This window comes from Sceloporus undulatus, chromosome 3 (assembly GCF_019175285.1).
Source record: "Sceloporus undulatus isolate JIND9_A2432 ecotype Alabama chromosome 3, SceUnd_v1.1, whole genome shotgun sequence".
Classification (NCBI taxonomy): Eukaryota; Metazoa; Chordata; class Lepidosauria; order Squamata; family Phrynosomatidae; genus Sceloporus; species Sceloporus undulatus.
In genome coordinates, this window is record NC_056524.1 from 197,935,991 (window position 1) to 197,953,643 (window position 17,653).

Below are 17,653 nucleotides of genomic sequence, written 5' to 3' on the forward strand. Positions count from 1 at the left end.
GGCAGGTAAGTGGGGTGTTGACTGTCATGGTGTGCTGACTGTCATCCCAGAGTTTTCAAGATATTCTGCCCTCAGCTTATATATGAGGTCAACTTACAGTCAAGTACATGCAATATCTTATTGGTCTTTCTTCTGCTGCTCTGGTCTGTGCTCCCGAAAAGTTCTCTCTCTCTCTCTCTCTCTCTCTCTCTCTCTCTCTTTCCATCCTCCAGCCTGTCTATCAGCAAGGCCATTGGATATGCTTTCTCCAGTTCTAATACCATTTTTTCCTGAGGCAGCATGTCTTCCTTTTTTATTGAATCTGACAAAGTGAGAGGCACCCACTTTAATGAATTCTAATAACGAAGTTCACTAAAGCATATGTTTAACATCAGTGTTAATTGGGGAATCTAGAAACTAATGAAAAAGATAGCCAAAAACAAAACACTATTGGAATCTCCTCTAGGAATCTCTAGGTTCTTCAGAGCAAGTCTGTGGTCAACATCTGTCAGAGCTTGACCATAGAATTTTGCTGTAGGACCTACAAATGCCTAGAAAAGTATCCCTTCTAGGTCCTCCAGTGCAACCTCTGGTGGATTTTGACCAAAGAGTCACCCTGGTGGACCTAGATATTCTCAGAGAGAAAATATTACTGAAATCAAATCCGCAAGGAAGTAAAAGCTGCAAATGTGGGGGGCCAACTGTAATTATTTCCAAACTCTGGATATGCCACATGATGTTTATGCTCAGTTTTGCTTCCCATTTATTTATTTATTTATTTATACGTTCAGATTACAGTACTTCACGAAATGCTATTAAAATACAGTAAAAGTAAAACAGCCATGAGTAAAGCAATAATTATTAACCATATTACAAATTTTAAAATAGTTAGTAGAACCCAAAGGCCTAAATCTATTTGTGAATTTTCTACAAAGTCTAGGGCAGACCCATTGAAACAATTGCTGAGTGGTAAGTCAACATTTACATAAATTAGATTCAAGAGCTTACTCTTGATGAAACAAGGAACTAGCTGTTAAAGGCCTTGCAAAGCCAAAAGTCCTTAGAACTGCTGCTGTATAATGGTGTATCTGTTATATCTAGATGTTTTCAGTGAAGTGATTTTCCATTGATAATATGATATAGGTTAGTTTGTGATGCCTGTACAACAGAGTACATTATGGTATGGATCCGATCACTTTGTCTCAGCCTGCATACTAATTTGATGATTCCCTATCATCAAATCCTGGAGGGAAGTGACCAGTGGGGTCCCACAGAGCTCTGTCCTGGGCCCAGTGCTGTTCAACATCTTTATCAATGACTTGGATGACAGAATTGGGGCATACTCATTCAAATTTGCAGATGACACCAAATTAGGAGGAATAGCTAATACTCCAGAGGATAGGATCAAAATTCAAAATGACCTGAATAGACTAGAAAGCTGGGCCAAAGCTAATAAAATAAAATTCAACATGGAGAAATGTAAGGTACTGCACTTAGGGTGGAAAAATGAAATGCACAGATATAGGTGGGGGACACCTGGCTGAACGAGACTATGTGTGAAAGGTGCTGGGAGTCCAAGTAGACCACAAGTTGAACATGAGTCAACAGTGTGATGCGGCAGCTAAAAAGGCCAGTGCAATTTTGGGCTGCATCAATAAAAGTGTAGTGTCTAGATCAAGAGAAGTAATAGTGCCACTGTATTTCTGCTTTGGTCAGGCCCAACCTGGAATATTGTGTCCCGTTTCGGCACCACAATTCAAAAAGGACATTGAGAAACTAGAACCTGTCCAAAATGTAAAGGATCGGGAAACCATATCCTATGAGGAACGACTTAGGGAGCTGGGGATGTTTAGCCGGGAGAAGAGAAAGTTAAGAGGTGGTGATAGCCCTGTTTCAATATTGAAGCGATGTCATATTGAGGAGGGAACAAGCTTGTTTCTGCTGCTCCAGAGAACAGGACCTGGAACAATAGATGCAAGCTACGAGGAAAGAGATTCCACCTCAACATAGGAGGTACTTCCTGACAGTAAGGGCTGTTCGACAGTAGAATACACTCCCTTGGGTGTAGTGGAGTCTTCTTTTTTGGAGGTCTTTAAGCAGAGGCTAGATGGCCATCTGTTGGAGGGTTTGATTTACCGGTGATTTCCTGCATGGTAGGGGATTAGACTGGATGGCCCTTGTGTCTCTTCCAGCTCTACGATCTCTATGATTCCTCTTTCTGGGTTAAACCACGTATTCTTTTAGAGACCATAGTTGGAGTTAAGTCCTTTTTTCATTTTTTATTGGCCTGTTACAGACAGCCAAAATAAAGCTGCTTCGAGTCACAGTGGAGGTATGGTGTTTCAATGATGCATGCGCCCTAAGAGTCCAGAAGTCGCGCCAAACCATGCCCAGCCCTAAGGACTGGAGCGTGGCTTTGGTGTGGCTTCTGGACTCTTAGAACACAGCATCATTGAAACACCATACCTCCACTGTGACTCGAAGCAGCTTTATTTTGGCTGTCTGTAACAGGCCATTGTAAAGTAAATTCAGGAGAGCTGTTTTAATCTGGAATCCCTTTTTAGGGGTTTGAGAGCTTACACCCAATATTTATACTGTGGGAACCCACATACCTGTAATTTATGTTTTCAAAAGGGTATTATTTTCTTGTGTTAGATCATTTGTTGGCATTGTAAATTACAGGTGGGGAAAACCTCAGTGTAGGGCAAAGAAGCCTATTCCCCTGTTAGGGTCAGCATCCAGATCAGCTCCCCTTGCTTACTCTAAACAAAAACAAAATGCAGCTGTTTAGATCAGTGCTTCTTAAGTTATCTGATGTGGTGAACCAGTTGGTTCCCCCTCCCCCAGTTTGCCAGGGACTGGTGAGAACCACTGGGGTGTAGTGATATGGACTAGGACTCTGGGAGACCAGGGTTTCAATTTTTGTACTGCCTTGAAAATCCTGGGCCTGGGAAATTTTTCAGCCTCAGAGGAAGACAAACAAAACCCCCTTCTGAACTACTCCCTGCCAAGAAAACCCCATAATAGGTTTGCCAAAGGATCATAATAAGTGGGAAATGATTTAAAGACACATAACAACAGGGACTAGTACCATATTTGCACCTCCTGTCTAGTTAAGAAAGGATGTTCAGAGAGTCAAGGAGCATCCAGTAAGAATGAGTATCAACTAATCTTGCATTCCCACCAGACATGCTGAATAATGAGACCAAAAGAAGCACCTACTTTTGTAGTTTCATAGTGATCCTGAAGATGTCACCCAAAGATGGGAACCATGATATAGTACAAAGTAGAGATGGGCAAGCTGCAGCCTGCATGGAGTCCCCAAAGTCATTTTGTGACTCTACAAACACTTGTATTCCAAAATGTTTTATTAGTAAAGAAAGTCTGGAAAAGGTCAGTTGTTGCTCCTGGAGATTTCCGGTAGTGGCTGATTCGCTTGAAACACCTTGAAACCCCTCTACACCTTTCATCACTTCCAGTTGTGAATTTTGTCTTATTTATACCTGAAAATGGGGTGGTGGCACTCACCTCTGGTAAAACTGACCCCATTACATTTGCCCACTCCATTGTAGTGGTTCCAAGCTATTGATAAGTCCCAAATATAAATTACCATTTGACAGTGTAGTCCTGAGTGATTTTGGTCCATCTGTTTTGAGCTTGACCTCCAACTGAGGGAAGGCTATTGTGAGAACAGAGCTCTATCTACCTGTCTATCTATCTATCTATCTATCTATCTATCTATCTATCTATCTAATGCTCCTTGGATGAATTATGGTATATAAATGAAATCAAGAATTGTCAGGACTACTTAATAACTATGTTTTTTGCCATTTTATTAAAGCTCAGGTCAGTATCCACTTTGGTCTGAAATTAGTTTCTGACAGCATGCCAGAGACTACTTCAGGGCATATACAAATTTACAAGAAATCCTTCGCCCAGACTGGCATTTCAGTGGAAATCTTAAATGTGTCTTGATATCTTTGCATTAGAATCAAAGAAAATTGAAAATGTTTAGCTATGGCTGGATCATACTGATGTTTTAAAAATAATATAACAACAGTTCATCTGAAAGTTATACGTAAAAGCTGTTTCTTCTTGTATCACCAAATTTGATAATATCTCCCTGGTTGTATACTGATAACAAAATTGTTTGCAGGAAATCTAAAATCTCCACACAGACGGACATTAAGTGCAGATACAAGTAAAGTGAATCAGCTCAACAGTACAGTTGATGATAGTGACTCAGCCTTTGGAGCACAAAATGATCCTTTTACAAATGTGAGTGCTACATTGCCTCAAAAGTTTGCCACATTGCCAAGGCAGAAGAATCCATTTGAAGAAAGCCCTGTATCATGGGACCAAAACATAGGTCTGTTTTTGAAACCTACAGAATTAAAAAAAGACATTAAAAGAGAAAAAAAAGAAAAGGTTAGTCTCTTTGAAAGAGTGACTGGGAAAAAAGATAGTAAGCGGTCAGATAGACTTAGCAACGGAGGATCAGACGGCCCCACTGATTTGAAATCACCCAGTTGTTTGGGAGAAAATCATCAGGACAGTTTTGATTTTGATTCAACTAATCCGTTTATGACAAACTTCAAGCCAACCAGTATGCTGCCTTCTTATAGGTAAGTTCTGAATTTAGATATAGTATCTTGGACTCAGTTTAAATGAATAAATAAAATTATTTATTTATTTATTTATATGAAATCTTTATTTATTTATTGTGCTTTATTTCATTGATACTATAGTTTGTAGTTTTGTTTTTAAAACATTGCAAAAAATATTACAGTACTTAACTTCAGATGTACATTGGGCCCTTGGTATCTGCTGGGGTTTGGTTCCAAGACCCCCCACCCCCCCATGGATACCAAAATCCATGGATGCTCAAGTTCCACTAAATATTGTACCTCTTATATCAAATATTAGAATCAAGGTAACTTTTCTTGTTTGTACCATTCTTTAATTGTTGAACCATCTTTTACAATTAGATTATAAATTAAATTGGAAGTGAGAATAAATTGGAGTACATCAGCAGAGGAGGCAAGGAAGTATTTGAGCAAAAGGCCTGTACACGTGTTAAAATAAAATGATTTTGGTATTAGATTTGAACCAACTTAGTCTTTGGAAGCTACTGAAAGGACTAAAATGTGATACGAAATGGATTGTTTTGAATCTGGGCATTGTATTAGCATAGGCTTCCCATCGCTGTTGTAAAATGAGGATATGTTTAGCCTTTTCATGTCAAATATAAGCTTATTTTACTGCAAATTTTGTGAGATTGCATCTATATACTAATTTTTTTAAGAATGAGAACCTGATAATTGTGAATATGCCCTATATCTCAGAGAAAAGTGCCACCTTCTGCACCTTGTGCTATGTATCTATATCATTTTGCCTTCTGAGAAGTGGGGGAGAAATTAAAACAGACACTAGGCTAAAAGTCTGTTTTTGATATATAAATAGCGATATTGTCAGTAAAACAAAACAAACAAGCTTCATTTATATACCGCTTCATACTGTCTAAGCGGTGTCTAAGCAGTTTACAACTGTAAGCGGTTTACTAACTGTAAGCTAAGCAATGAAGGCCCTCTTCTGAATCTTGTATTTTACTTTTTTTCTGTATCTTCATTACATACAGAATTACTGTTCTTTAATTTTGTCTGCTGTGCATACTGAACAGTACTTGGCATTTTGAGTAAGTAAAAGCCAGTCATAAAAAGCATTTCACAAGAGCCAGCATGGTGTAATGATTTGAGCGTTGAATTATGACTCTGGAAACCAGGGTTTGATTCCCCACTCAGCCATGGAAACCTACTTGGTGACTTTGGACAAATCTCACACTATCAGCCCCAGAAAACCCCTTAGAGTCATCACAAATTAGAAACAACTTGAAGGCACACAACAACAACAACAACAAAATAGATGCCTCTAAACATTAGAAAAATTCCTCTTGTTTTCTGAGCAACCATAAGTAGTCTTGCACAACCCTGAGATCCATTGAAAATTAGCCTTCAAGCAGCTGCAGGCTTTGCAAATGCAAATACTTAATTAGTATTCAGTTCACATCTTTCTTCCTGATTCAGCCTCAGGGCAAGAAAAGGTAAATAAAGACAGACCATATTATCAGAGCGCGGATAATCCACTGACCGAGCCTCTGTCTTAATTTATTGGGTCTTGATAGGGCACAAGAAAGATTCAAAGAGTGAAGCTCTTTGCAGAATGCAGAGCAGGAAGCCTCTTACTCAGATCTTAAACAATTTTGTTTTAGAAGAACTTTAAAAGATGTGGATTAGGATGAAAAGATACAACGTAACACTGTTTCAACTAAAGAATAACAGAGCTAACAAAGAATCTGGCCATGTTGGTCATTAGAAATGGCCCCAAGGTGATTCATAGAAATCACCCCAAGGTAATTGATGAATGCTGGATTTAGTTATTTATTTGCATGCTGCTGGGGAACCATGGGACAAGTCAGGCTTTGAGGTATTCCCTAGTCAGCTGGAATAGTATCTAATCACAGTGGTGTTAATAACAAACCTGGGCTAGGCCCCAGTAGCACCAGTTGTTCTGTTAGCAGAGTTATATTGTGCCTTTTAATCCTACTCTGTATTTTAGAATGTTTTTTTAAATAAACTCTTCTGACTGCTACCAAAATTCTTAATGGCATTCATTAATTGCAAGGACTCTCAAAGGAGTTAATCTGTACCTCTCTGCCATGGCACTCCTATACACTGTGCATACTTCAGAACAAACATAAAGTTAAATATAAAAGTATTCCATGAAATAACTAGTTGTACGCTTGGCTTTTCTGGTAAAAAAATGTTTGTTTTTTTTCCAAGCCATACTACATTAGTAGGCTAATACAGTGATGTGAAAATTTCTCAATTTACAGCACTTGACAGGTGCTAAAAGAAAAGCATCTTTAATTTTAATGTGTTGTTAGGCCCTCTTTAGGGGGACTGTGCAAGTTATTAACAAGGTCCTCTGAGACAGGAGACGGGTAATTAACAAGACCTACAGAAAGAGAGTTTGGGTAATTAACAAGCTCTTAGGCACTGGACACAGGGTAACAAATAGTCCAGTAGTTAAAGGCGACAGGTTGTTATTACCATGATCAAATGCTAGATTTGAGAATATGAATAGATAGGTGTCTCAGTTAGATGTCTAATTAGTGTATGTGTGTGCGTGCGTGCGTGCGCACACACATTTCCTTTAGATTCCGTTTTTGTAATGTAGCACTCAGAGTAATAGCAACACCTCTCCCTTTGATATCCCTTGTAAGATTAAAATTGTATTTCAGAATCGGCAGTAAATGTCTGTGTTTACAATGATTACAATACAGAAAAGCTATGCTGCCTGTCTGCACTGCAGGAAAGAAATGAATAGAGGGAAGAAACCTGGGACTTATAGCATAATAGCATATTTAGTTTGCTACTGCACTTGAGAAGGCAGTCTCAGGATTTCTTACTGGCAGGAAATAAGCCATGCATTGCAACTGGACAGACAGAGTACATAGTGACCTCCTGTTAGCCTTCCTTTCTCCATCTTAAGAAGTGTCTTAAGGAGGCCAGTATGGAAGACATGGGTTGGCAGAAATATGGAAGTGTCAGATGTCACTTTTCATCAGCACCATAGATAGTTAACTCCATTAGCATGGAAAAGTTCCCACTGGTAGAGGGAAGTGCTATTTAGTGCTTGCAGTATCATACTACGTAGTGCTGTCTGTACAGCCTTGCTACACTTTGCTATCCTGCTTATTACATCTAGGTTATTGTACCCTGTTTTCCTGCCCTATCTTAACTGAACAGCGGTGCTCTCTCTGTACTTGGACATCCAGGCAGAAAACGTTGGCTTAGCTGTGAAGGCTAGAACCAGTATGTTCTCTGTCTTTCATCCTCGGTGCACTTGTCAGTAGTGTTTGAGAACAAGATCAGGAATTAGTGCTGTTGAAACAGAGTAGGTAGAATGTATATATAGGCCCTCATTTGCACATAAGTTTTTTTGTGGGAAGGGATAACATTGATTGCATCATCTATAACCATTCCAAGGAGAAGCCATTCCAGGGAATGCCAGCCATCTGTTGCTAACCAAAGCTGACATATCTAGTCATCAGCTGTGCATTTGTAACTGATGTGCTGATTGTTGGGCAGAACACATCAAAAGGGTTAAACAGATTTCATCTACACAGTCTTCAGATTGGCCTTACAAGCAAGGTGGCAATCAGAATTGAGATTCTTCCTTTTTCTTCCACTTTCCACAACACATAATATGAGATCATTAAATGTTCTCAACAGTTTGTTCATAACCTTAAAATTGTCTAAATTTGCAGTCTCACTAGATTTTATAATAGATTTCATCATAGATTCATTTTTAAAATGTGATAAGCAAAATGTTGCTCCACATGACCTACATTTACAAGTCAATTGTCCATTGGAATTTCCCACTCTAATCACACACATCATGTGGACTGTTGCATTCCTTATATTGCCTCCATTGTTTGAATTTCTGTCACTTAGTGTCACTTTTCCTTGAGAATGTAATCACTTTCTTTTACTAGTGTTGTCACTTTCTTTTGCTAATTTTGCCACACAACTGCAGGGAAACAAAAGAAGCAAATTTGTTAAGGTTTTCTTTACACTCTAGAACAGTGGTTCCTAAACATTTTCAGGCTACAGCCTTTTTTTCTCTTGGGCAACAATGCTAGTGGGCCCCAGCACCTGTTTCATGACATTTGGTCTACTGTTCTACTGCAAATTCAAAACAACCAAACTTGGTCTATGTTCCCTTTGTACCCAATAACCTTGGAAGCAACAGCAGAGGAGCTGGCTGAGCAGTGACCAAGAAGCCTCTCACCTATGCTAGCCTTGAGGCAAAGGCTGGCACAGATGAGAGCCTTCTTGGTCACTGCTCCTTTTGCACCTGGTTGCCTTGGGACCAGCAACCAAGCAGCTAAATGAGCAGTGACCAAGAAGCCTCTCACCCATGCTGCCTTGTGGGAAAGGCCAAAGCAAGCAAGAGGCCTCTCTGTCAGTACTCGGCCAGTTGCTTAGTTGCTGCTCCTGAAGAGCAAAGGGAGAAGCTTCTCCCTGGCAATGAAAGACTCTCAATCCTTTCATGGGGGCAGAGAAAAGAATAAATGATGTGTATGTTGGGGGTTTATAGAGGCCATATGCTCTGGACTGGAAACTTGTGTAGATGAGGAAAGGGAGAGATGTAACTACAGGAGCCGTTCCAAGGTGAAGGACTCTTTCCAAGAATCGATCGTGGATACTCTTCCCCCTTCTTCCCCTCCCAGCTTCAAGTATCCTCCCCCCAAACATTGTTTCTTCTGTTACCTCTTCTCCCAGCCTGTCAGACAAAAGAAAGCAAGAGCAGCAGCATGGCCACCCTGCCAGCCAGGTTCTGGCAAAGCTTACAAACTTTAAGCAGGGTCCCAAATTTGAAAGCTCCTTTTTGCTACCGGTTATTCCCCCACCACATGTTCTAAATCCTTTCTCCCCTCATTTAATCCATCCCAAAATGGAGCCAACCTGAGCCGCAGAAAAAATGCCCTGTACCCAATGCCTATGAGAGTTTTCCAAGTACCACTACTACTACCACGACTAGCAAAAGATGCAGCTAAGGGAATGAGCTCCCTGGGCAGGTAGAGTATGAGACACCACCACACAAAGTGATCAGTGAATTTGCATTGTGGTTTTAAAGGTCCATGGAAAGAAGTTTCATGCAACCATTCCTACCATAGCCTAAAGTCTGCTGGTTCCCCTTGTCTTTCTGGTGCACAACACTTTGACTGAACCCTCATCTGCTGCACCTTTTTTCCTTCACTGCCCCCCTGGATCTTTCCATACCACCCACTTTGGGAATCACTGCTCTAGAGTTAACTTGCATAGCATTTAAAAGCCTGTATACCAATTCCTTTGTAGTTCCTAATCAGAAACCACCCCCAACAATTGATGGGTCAGGAAGTTTTTTTTAAAAAAACTTGTTTTCACTACCCAAAATGTTTACATTGTCTGAAACCTCAGGTGCCAGGAGCAGTGTGTCATGAAGAATGAAGAATTTGGCAGGGCTCATGTAGAAGAAAATAATCCTTCAAGTAGATGTGTAAAGTGTTTGGAAATTTTTATGCCCTGAAAATGGAAATATGGGAAAATTTAAAATACATGTCATTGTCAAATTTAAAATTATTGTACAGGTTGAGTATTCCTTATCTGAAAATGTGAAATCCAAAATGCTCCATAATCTGAAATGGCTGGCTGAGATAGTGGCACCTTTAGTGACACTTTTGCTTTCTGTTTCACAAACTGTTTCATTCACAAAATTATTAAAAATGTATACAATTGCCTTCAGGTTATGTCTATAAGGTGTATATGAAACATAAATGAATTTTGTGTTTAGATGTGCATTAAGTATATTCAAATATTCCAAAATCCCCCCAACCCCCCCCCCCAAAGCTCCCAAAAACCTCTGGTCCCAACCATTTTGAATAAGGGATACTCAACTTGTACTGGTTTTGCATGATAAAATACTTTATTCATATAATTATTCGAATACAAAATTGTATGACTTGACATATTAATGAAACTTAAAACTATAAAAGCTTTGGCTTTATACATGCAAAATTGTGAATATATCCTATACTGAATAGAGAACTGTACTATGGTACTATGGTATCAGAGCACTTGTATCTTAGTTTTTGATTTCTGAGAGTTAGGGAAATATGAAAATGGAAAACACAAATTTTGTAATAAAGTATATTTGAGCAGTTGGTACCATATTTGGATATAAAATTTAACTCTTTATTGGAAATAGTGAACTTCTCAACAATGAGTGCAATTATATATGTAATAATAATGCAATGTAAAATTATCATCATACACTTATGGTGTATTAATTATGGGCAGGAGATGCACAGTACTCTCCACCAAACTAGAATGAAGGTCACCAGAAGAAGGCAAGTAGTAGACAATTAAAGCCCCCCTATATGCTTCCTTCTTGAAGATGGCAGTGCCTTTTAGGTACAGAAATGCACCTTGGATATCAGATATATAACACTATATGTCTACATTATGTACAGGAATTATCATTCTTTAACTCTGTAGTACTGTGTTTTATTGAAATCCCACTATCTAGTATGATTACTCATTTTCAATCAGGTAAACTTTTGAATTAAAAAGCACTTCACTTATTACAAAGAGGACAATGTTTTCCCCAAATTTTACTGCTAACAATTTTTTGAAAGTTAGCAATTTCCCCACCAGAACTGTTTTTTTTCTTTCCCTCTAACCCACTACTGCCCTCGGCCATCACACCTCTCCACTAAATAGCTGCCCCATAAGCTTTTCAGGGCTTTATTGGTTACAACATATATGCTGAATTGTGTCTATTTATATACTGGTTGAGATGTGTTTGCTGTAGGCAAGTCTCTATTAAGTTTACTGGATGTTGGCCTCCTGGAGAACTTTTTCCACCACCATCACATGTAGAATTGGTGAAGCCACAGGAAAGACCCTTCTCAGTGATTGATCCCACACTGTTAAACATACCCATGAGATGCTAGGCTGGCCTCTTCTGTGACCTTCTTTATGTAAAACAGCAAAGACCGTTTTACTTAAAATAGACCTTAGATCTTTAACTAGATATGGGAGAAGGTCTTTTAGTGGGTGTGGTATATCTTGACTTTGTGTGTTATAATTATTTTAAGCTGTTTAAATTATTTTAATATGATTGTATATTCAATGGTTTTTAAAACTTCTGTACCATATATTGTTTTGATTGTATTTTGTGTTAATCTTGTACTGTAAATTGCTTTGGGTCCTACACTGGGAAAAGATGGCATATAAACAAAATCAAACAAAGGTTTTCAAAAGCAGCGTCATGTACAATGTGTTAGCAGGTAATGGATCCCATTGAATATTTCAAGATGGTTTTGAAAGAGTGCCCCAGTTAAAGTGGGAGTCATCTGGGATGTTTTGAAAATTGGTAGCAATGAAGCAAAAAAGTGGAATAATTTATACGATAAGGTCAAAAGGTATACTATATATATATATATATATATATATATATATATATATATATATATATATATATATATATTATTTAGAAGGGTAGATTTTGCAGGAGTAGGGGACCTGTGGCCCTCCAAATGTCAAAGAACTACTTGTCCCATTCATATTCCCTATTGGCCAGGCAGTCTGGGAGTGGTAGAATCCAAGAACATCTGAAGGGCAACAGTTTCCTCAGACATGCCTTATTCATTCATTGTGTTTATCAATAGGTGGAATATTAACAACAGTTCATAAAATATGCACGGATGATTTCTTTTTCTCTGCTGCTTTCTTCTGACAGCCTCTTACTTTAACAGTATAAACAATTCTTAAATTAGCACAGTAGTATTTGATAAATTTGCCAATTTGAAATCAACTAGAGATGTACATATTCTCACAACTGTCAGGTGTTTTTATTTTTAACATATCTTTTGGAACATCTATACCTTATTAGAAAGGGATTGTATTATTCAGCTTTTGTTTTATAATAAGTTGCCTTATTATTCTGAGGAAACACTCCAATTAATTTAAAGATCCTAACTCTTAAAAAAAGAAGAAACTAGATAGAGGCAAAATGTTAATCGTAGCAACATCAGAAGTTTTGTAAATAATGAAGATATAAAAATAGGTTATTTTTGCCATACTGAAATATTTTCCAATGTGTTATATCATGGTAGATAGAAGCAAACCAAGTTTGACTTGTATCTTGTAATCTATATTGACAGCTTATGTTCTGAAATGTTCCTTTGTTACTTCAAACAATTTAAAAAGCACAGCTTAAAGAAAAATTAAATGTCTTAAGTAATCTCCATCTGTTTTGTTTATCTTTCTGCTTCCTTGTTGTCTGGCAGTCTCAGCTGCAACATTATTTGCCTCATCTGTGAATTTCCATGCTTCTGCACGCTGATGAGATTTAATGTTCAGGCTTGGCTGCTTTAGGGTGTCAGACAGTAACTTGGAATACCTGTTGACAACAACGTAGGTATTTGTAAAGTTTCAAACAACATTAATATGTGCATTGTTTTCTGTCTTGGGACTTGTTTTTCCATATTTGCAAAGCATAGTTATTCCCGCTTTTTGCAAACTGTTTTTCACCATTTTTCCAGTGTCCAATGTCACTAATAGGAAGAGTGCTAGATGCACACTACAAAATTAGGAAGGGAACATTATGTAATAATCAACCAAAACATGGAAAAGGATCTGTTGAGCAAAATATATTTTTCCTGTTTCTCATACCATGTATGGATTGCAGGATTATGGCAGAAAAACTATTATTTTGCTTCATTTAGGCAATGACAAAATGCATGTTGCTGGTTTTGCAGTGTAGGTCTATATCACACATGAAGTAAAAGTTTACAAATATCATATATCTCTGACAGTCATTTTAAAAGATGGTAAAAAGCCCATACATTCAGTTTAATTGTCATATATGTCTCAACAGTTTATTTTCTTCACATTTATGTCTTAATGTGGGTGATAACCTTTGTTTCCCACTTGCATTAACATTAGAAGCAGAGAAGCAAACAAATTAATTAGGTTAAAGGAAAGTGGGAGCGACTTAGTATATATAGGTAGTCCACTCCTAAAATATTTTTTAAAATTTGGTTGTAAGCTTTTTAAATTTGGGGGAACAATCTCTCATTGTATCATTGTGGCATGTTCTGTGAGACTATCTGTTATATCTAAAAATATGTATGGAAGTGAATAATTAGCAAGACAGTTTTAATTTGTTAATTTTAAATTTGTCAGTGAATTATACTGTGTGTATCTGTGTGTTTGCATGCACACACACATTCTCTTTCATCTGTGGTCTTAGACATGTATAGGAATTTCCATATGATTTCTTACATGTATATGGATGTTCTCTTATGGATTAAAATATATCCAGTATATCCTCCAGAAGGGTTCAGGACTAGGGATGCTATTATTTGGTTGTTTTGTTCCTGTGAGGATGAAAATTACCACATTTTTCTTGAGAGAAAAGAAAGATCTCTGTGCTGTTTTCACCCGGTAGTCAATACCTTGAAATGTTTTGGGAAATTATTTTTTGCAATAATACATGTGGGTTTTTCCCCCCTGAGAATGATGGGTTTTTTTAAAAAAATTAAAAAAGAACATTGTTTCCAGATGTCTATATGGGTTTTTATGCAGGATTGTTGTTTTCTATGAAGAAAATATTATATTGTGCAACAAATACCTTGCACACATAAAAAATAATGTACAAAACTCAGCGAACTTGCACAAAAATATAGACACATGGTTTTGTTTTTGGAGGTTTTTTTTCTTTTTTCTTTTTATCTTATTTATTTATTTTTGCATAGAAGGCAATAATCTTGCACAAAAAAAACCCCACTTGGACATTCTTGGGGGGAATTTTTGTGTGTAAAACTTCATAGTTTGTGTGTGTGTGTGTGTGTGTGCATAGTCCTGCAAATAATACTTTCCTGAAGCACTTCAGGATGTATAAACACTGGGTGAAAACTTTTGTCACTTTATTAATCTTCCCAACTAGATTTCCCAAGTGCCAGGAAGCCTATTTTTCATCCAAGAAACAAATTAGGCAAAATAATCTTTTTATCCCTATCATAGACATATGGTGGGCTATATGTAGAATGACTTGATTCCAAATTAATAGAGACTTTAGTACAATAACAAGACTAACAGTAATGCTTGTAGAGGTGATCATTATCTACCTTTAGATAAAGGAATTTAGTATGGAGTCTGTTGTTTTGATCAGCTAGGAGACATTTCTATTATACAAATCCAAGGCAAAAATGCTTAAATAGCAGCTAAGAAAGTTGGGTTTGGGTTTGGGTTTTGTTTTGTTTTTTACTTGTGTGCAGTCCCTTCAGTTTTCTTTACAGAACACATTGACTTGGTCTCCAGTGGCTTCAAGGGATGACTTTCTAGAGTTATGCCAAAAATATTATGTCTCCTTGGCTGGGACAAGGCTACAAGGTAGCCTCATGTCACCATTGTCAAGCATTTCACTGCCAGGTGCAAAGGAATAGGCTCTCCCACCTTAAACCACTACTCTAAGTACTGGCACTGTAAGTGGCAAAATAATGTGGTTATAGAAAGAAACGTGGACTTTTGTGTTTTCTCCTTGTGTGCCATGCCATGACCCTCTGTAGAATGTTTAGTTCCATTTAGAGAATGTAGCTCAAGTCTTGTCTCCTCTTTGGTTCTTCCTTGATAACTTTGGTTCTAGCCAGCACTTGGACTGATTATTACTTCCTAACCAGTCCTCCTATAAGTAGATCAGGATCTTTCTTGGCTCCTTCTACAATGCACTGTGCAATGTATAGTAGCTCCCCACTCACCAGGTCAAAAATAAAGTAGGATTGTTTGTGTGCTTGCAGAATCTTTGGCTGTAAAGTACTAGGGATTGTGCTTACAGAACCTCTGAGAAGGTACACTTGTGTTACAACAATAGTGCACAATACAAAATTCAAAATCTATAAAACAGTGATACCTTTAGTGGGCCAACTGAAAGGCACAACATACAATGCAAGCTATCAAAGTTTTACTGTCTTCTTCATCAAATAAAAATGTTATAAATTGTGCAGGAGTAGAAAGTGACAGTGTTAGAGTCACATGTCTTCATTTTGCCTCAGATGTTACGTCTATTGTCAGTCTAGAGTGATCTAGACAAAAAGCAGTAAAAGATGGCCAATAAAATTTCAAATCCACTAGCAGCAGCAAATAATGTTGTTTCCTGCTCTGTTGGTGTGAGGTACCATGACATCATATTCTTGTTTATTTGTCTAGACTGACAACAGAAGTAACATCTGAGCACGGTCATTTGGAAGCACATACCACAGATTTCAGTGACACAGATTTTTGTATAAATGTGGGGCTACAATTAATTTAAAACTAGAACAGTAGTGATCGGGTTTCCATTTAGCAAAAGGCTAAAATGGATTGTTTTAAAGAAGTGTGAAGGAATTAATATTGTTTTTCAATTTGCATGTACATAGTAAACTCATGACATGAACATAAACTATATACTGTATATACTCATGTATAAGTCTAGAAATTTTAGAAATTTACCCAAACCTGAGTCAGCTTATACACAGGTCAAATGTAAGTACTGTATTTTAACTCTTATTTTAAAAGGGACCATATCCTGTTGAAAGGCAAGAGCATAATCTGACATGGAAGCACTCACTCTCCTCTATTCTCTCATCCATCCATCCATCCTTCAATGTGAGCACAAACAGTTATGTCTGATGGAATTTTTCAAGCTTTTTGGCATTGTTTTCTATCGCTTCATCCTTTTGATCCTCAGCTTATCCATGGGTCATATCAAAATCCATAATTTTGGCCCCCAAACATATACATGAGGTAGAGCATATAGGGTAGATTTTATAAAGGCAAGCTCTAACACAGTCTTAATGATAGTGATTTTCAGTAGTCTGCAATGAAGTTTACTTATCTTTTGATCCTAGTATCTCCCATTAAAAGCTACAATTAGACTCTTGTCTTCAGTAAGGGCAGAAGTTGGTTTCTTGCATAAACTGTTATAGAAAATTACATTTTACAAGGACATCTATATTTTTGAGATTCAAAAAGGCATTTAAATTATCTTGTAATTATTGGAGTTGCACAATTAATTGCAATATAGAGATAGTGGTAATTATACCAAGAAGTGTATCTGAAGTGCCAAAACATATCTTAAGGCTTTTATATTTAGAGTTGTACCTGTGAATTATCCCATAGTCATTCTGAGAGAAGTAGGAAAAATGATCTATAGTTCCTGTTTTGTTAGCTCTTAAGAAACTGTCTTGCAACTTAGAATTGATGAGGCCTTGAATTCCAAGACTTTGGAAATGATACCCTTTTGTGGACTCGGTGAAGATTATTATATAAGTTTTCCCTAGACACAGAGAGATGTTTCATTTTCATCCTTCAGGAATGGTGCGTCTACGCAGTTTCTGCTTTCTTACAAGAAAAGGCCAACTTGCTAATTGATTCATCCCAAGGATTTCTGAAACCAGTGCTTCCTTGTGCTGGGACACAGAGTCTTACTGGAGATCTGTAGAGTTCACCACAGGATTATTTCTCCTTCTCTTCTTTTTTCTCCTTCCTTCCCTCTCTGACATATCTGAGCAAGAAACTTGGGTCTCTACATGGGTTGGAGTATATACAGCATTCTAGTGAGCTATCTGCTTCCATCACAACTGCACCTTGGGTATCAGGTAGGCCATATGGGGATGGAGCATAAAAAAAGTGTTTTTGAGAGCAGTACCATTTCTTTTAGATGCTGTCCTTCAGAGATCAAATACATCAAGATATCAAATATTCAACTTCTGCTGAATATTCCCTCAGGACTGGACAACAGAGAAAGTTGCTAAATACAGAGCCTATAGCATTTGCCTTTTTGTTTTTCATTTTTAAATGTCCTGTTGTTCTCCCCCCCCACCCACCCACCCACAGCAGTGTTGGGTTAATAAAGTGTCTAGCTTTTTCACTGGTATAAAACCAGCTGTGCAGAGAGACAAACAATTCACAGAAAAGAGGTTTAATTATGGCACCTCTCTTTTTGTACCTACATTTCCTAAACTATGTTTAAAGCTTAATATTTCTAGACTTATGCTTCTCACGTCTATATTCCAGCTGCTCCA

The 17,653-nt window shown here is 37.7% G+C and overlaps 1 protein-coding gene across 8 annotated transcripts in view; it reads left to right on the forward strand.

The window, feature by feature from the left end:
* RAB11FIP2 (RAB11 family interacting protein 2) overlaps positions 1-17,653 on the forward strand; it is a 44,012-nt gene that overhangs the window by 13,140 nt on the left and 13,219 nt on the right. For 5 of the 8 annotated variants that reach the window (XR_006102853.1, XR_006102852.1, XR_006102851.1 and 2 more), the window contains one exon: positions 4,136-4,604. Coding sequence is in view for 2 of the 8 variants with exons in the window: in XM_042457295.1 (XP_042313229.1) it covers positions 4,136-4,604 (469 nt within the window). In the remaining 6 variants the exon portion in view is untranslated. Of the gene's footprint in view, positions 1-4,135; positions 4,605-12,877; positions 13,005-16,941; positions 17,228-17,653 lie in introns of all 8 variants that reach the window. The other 3 variants (XR_006102854.1, XR_006102856.1, XR_006102855.1) reach the window with 3 other exon arrangements.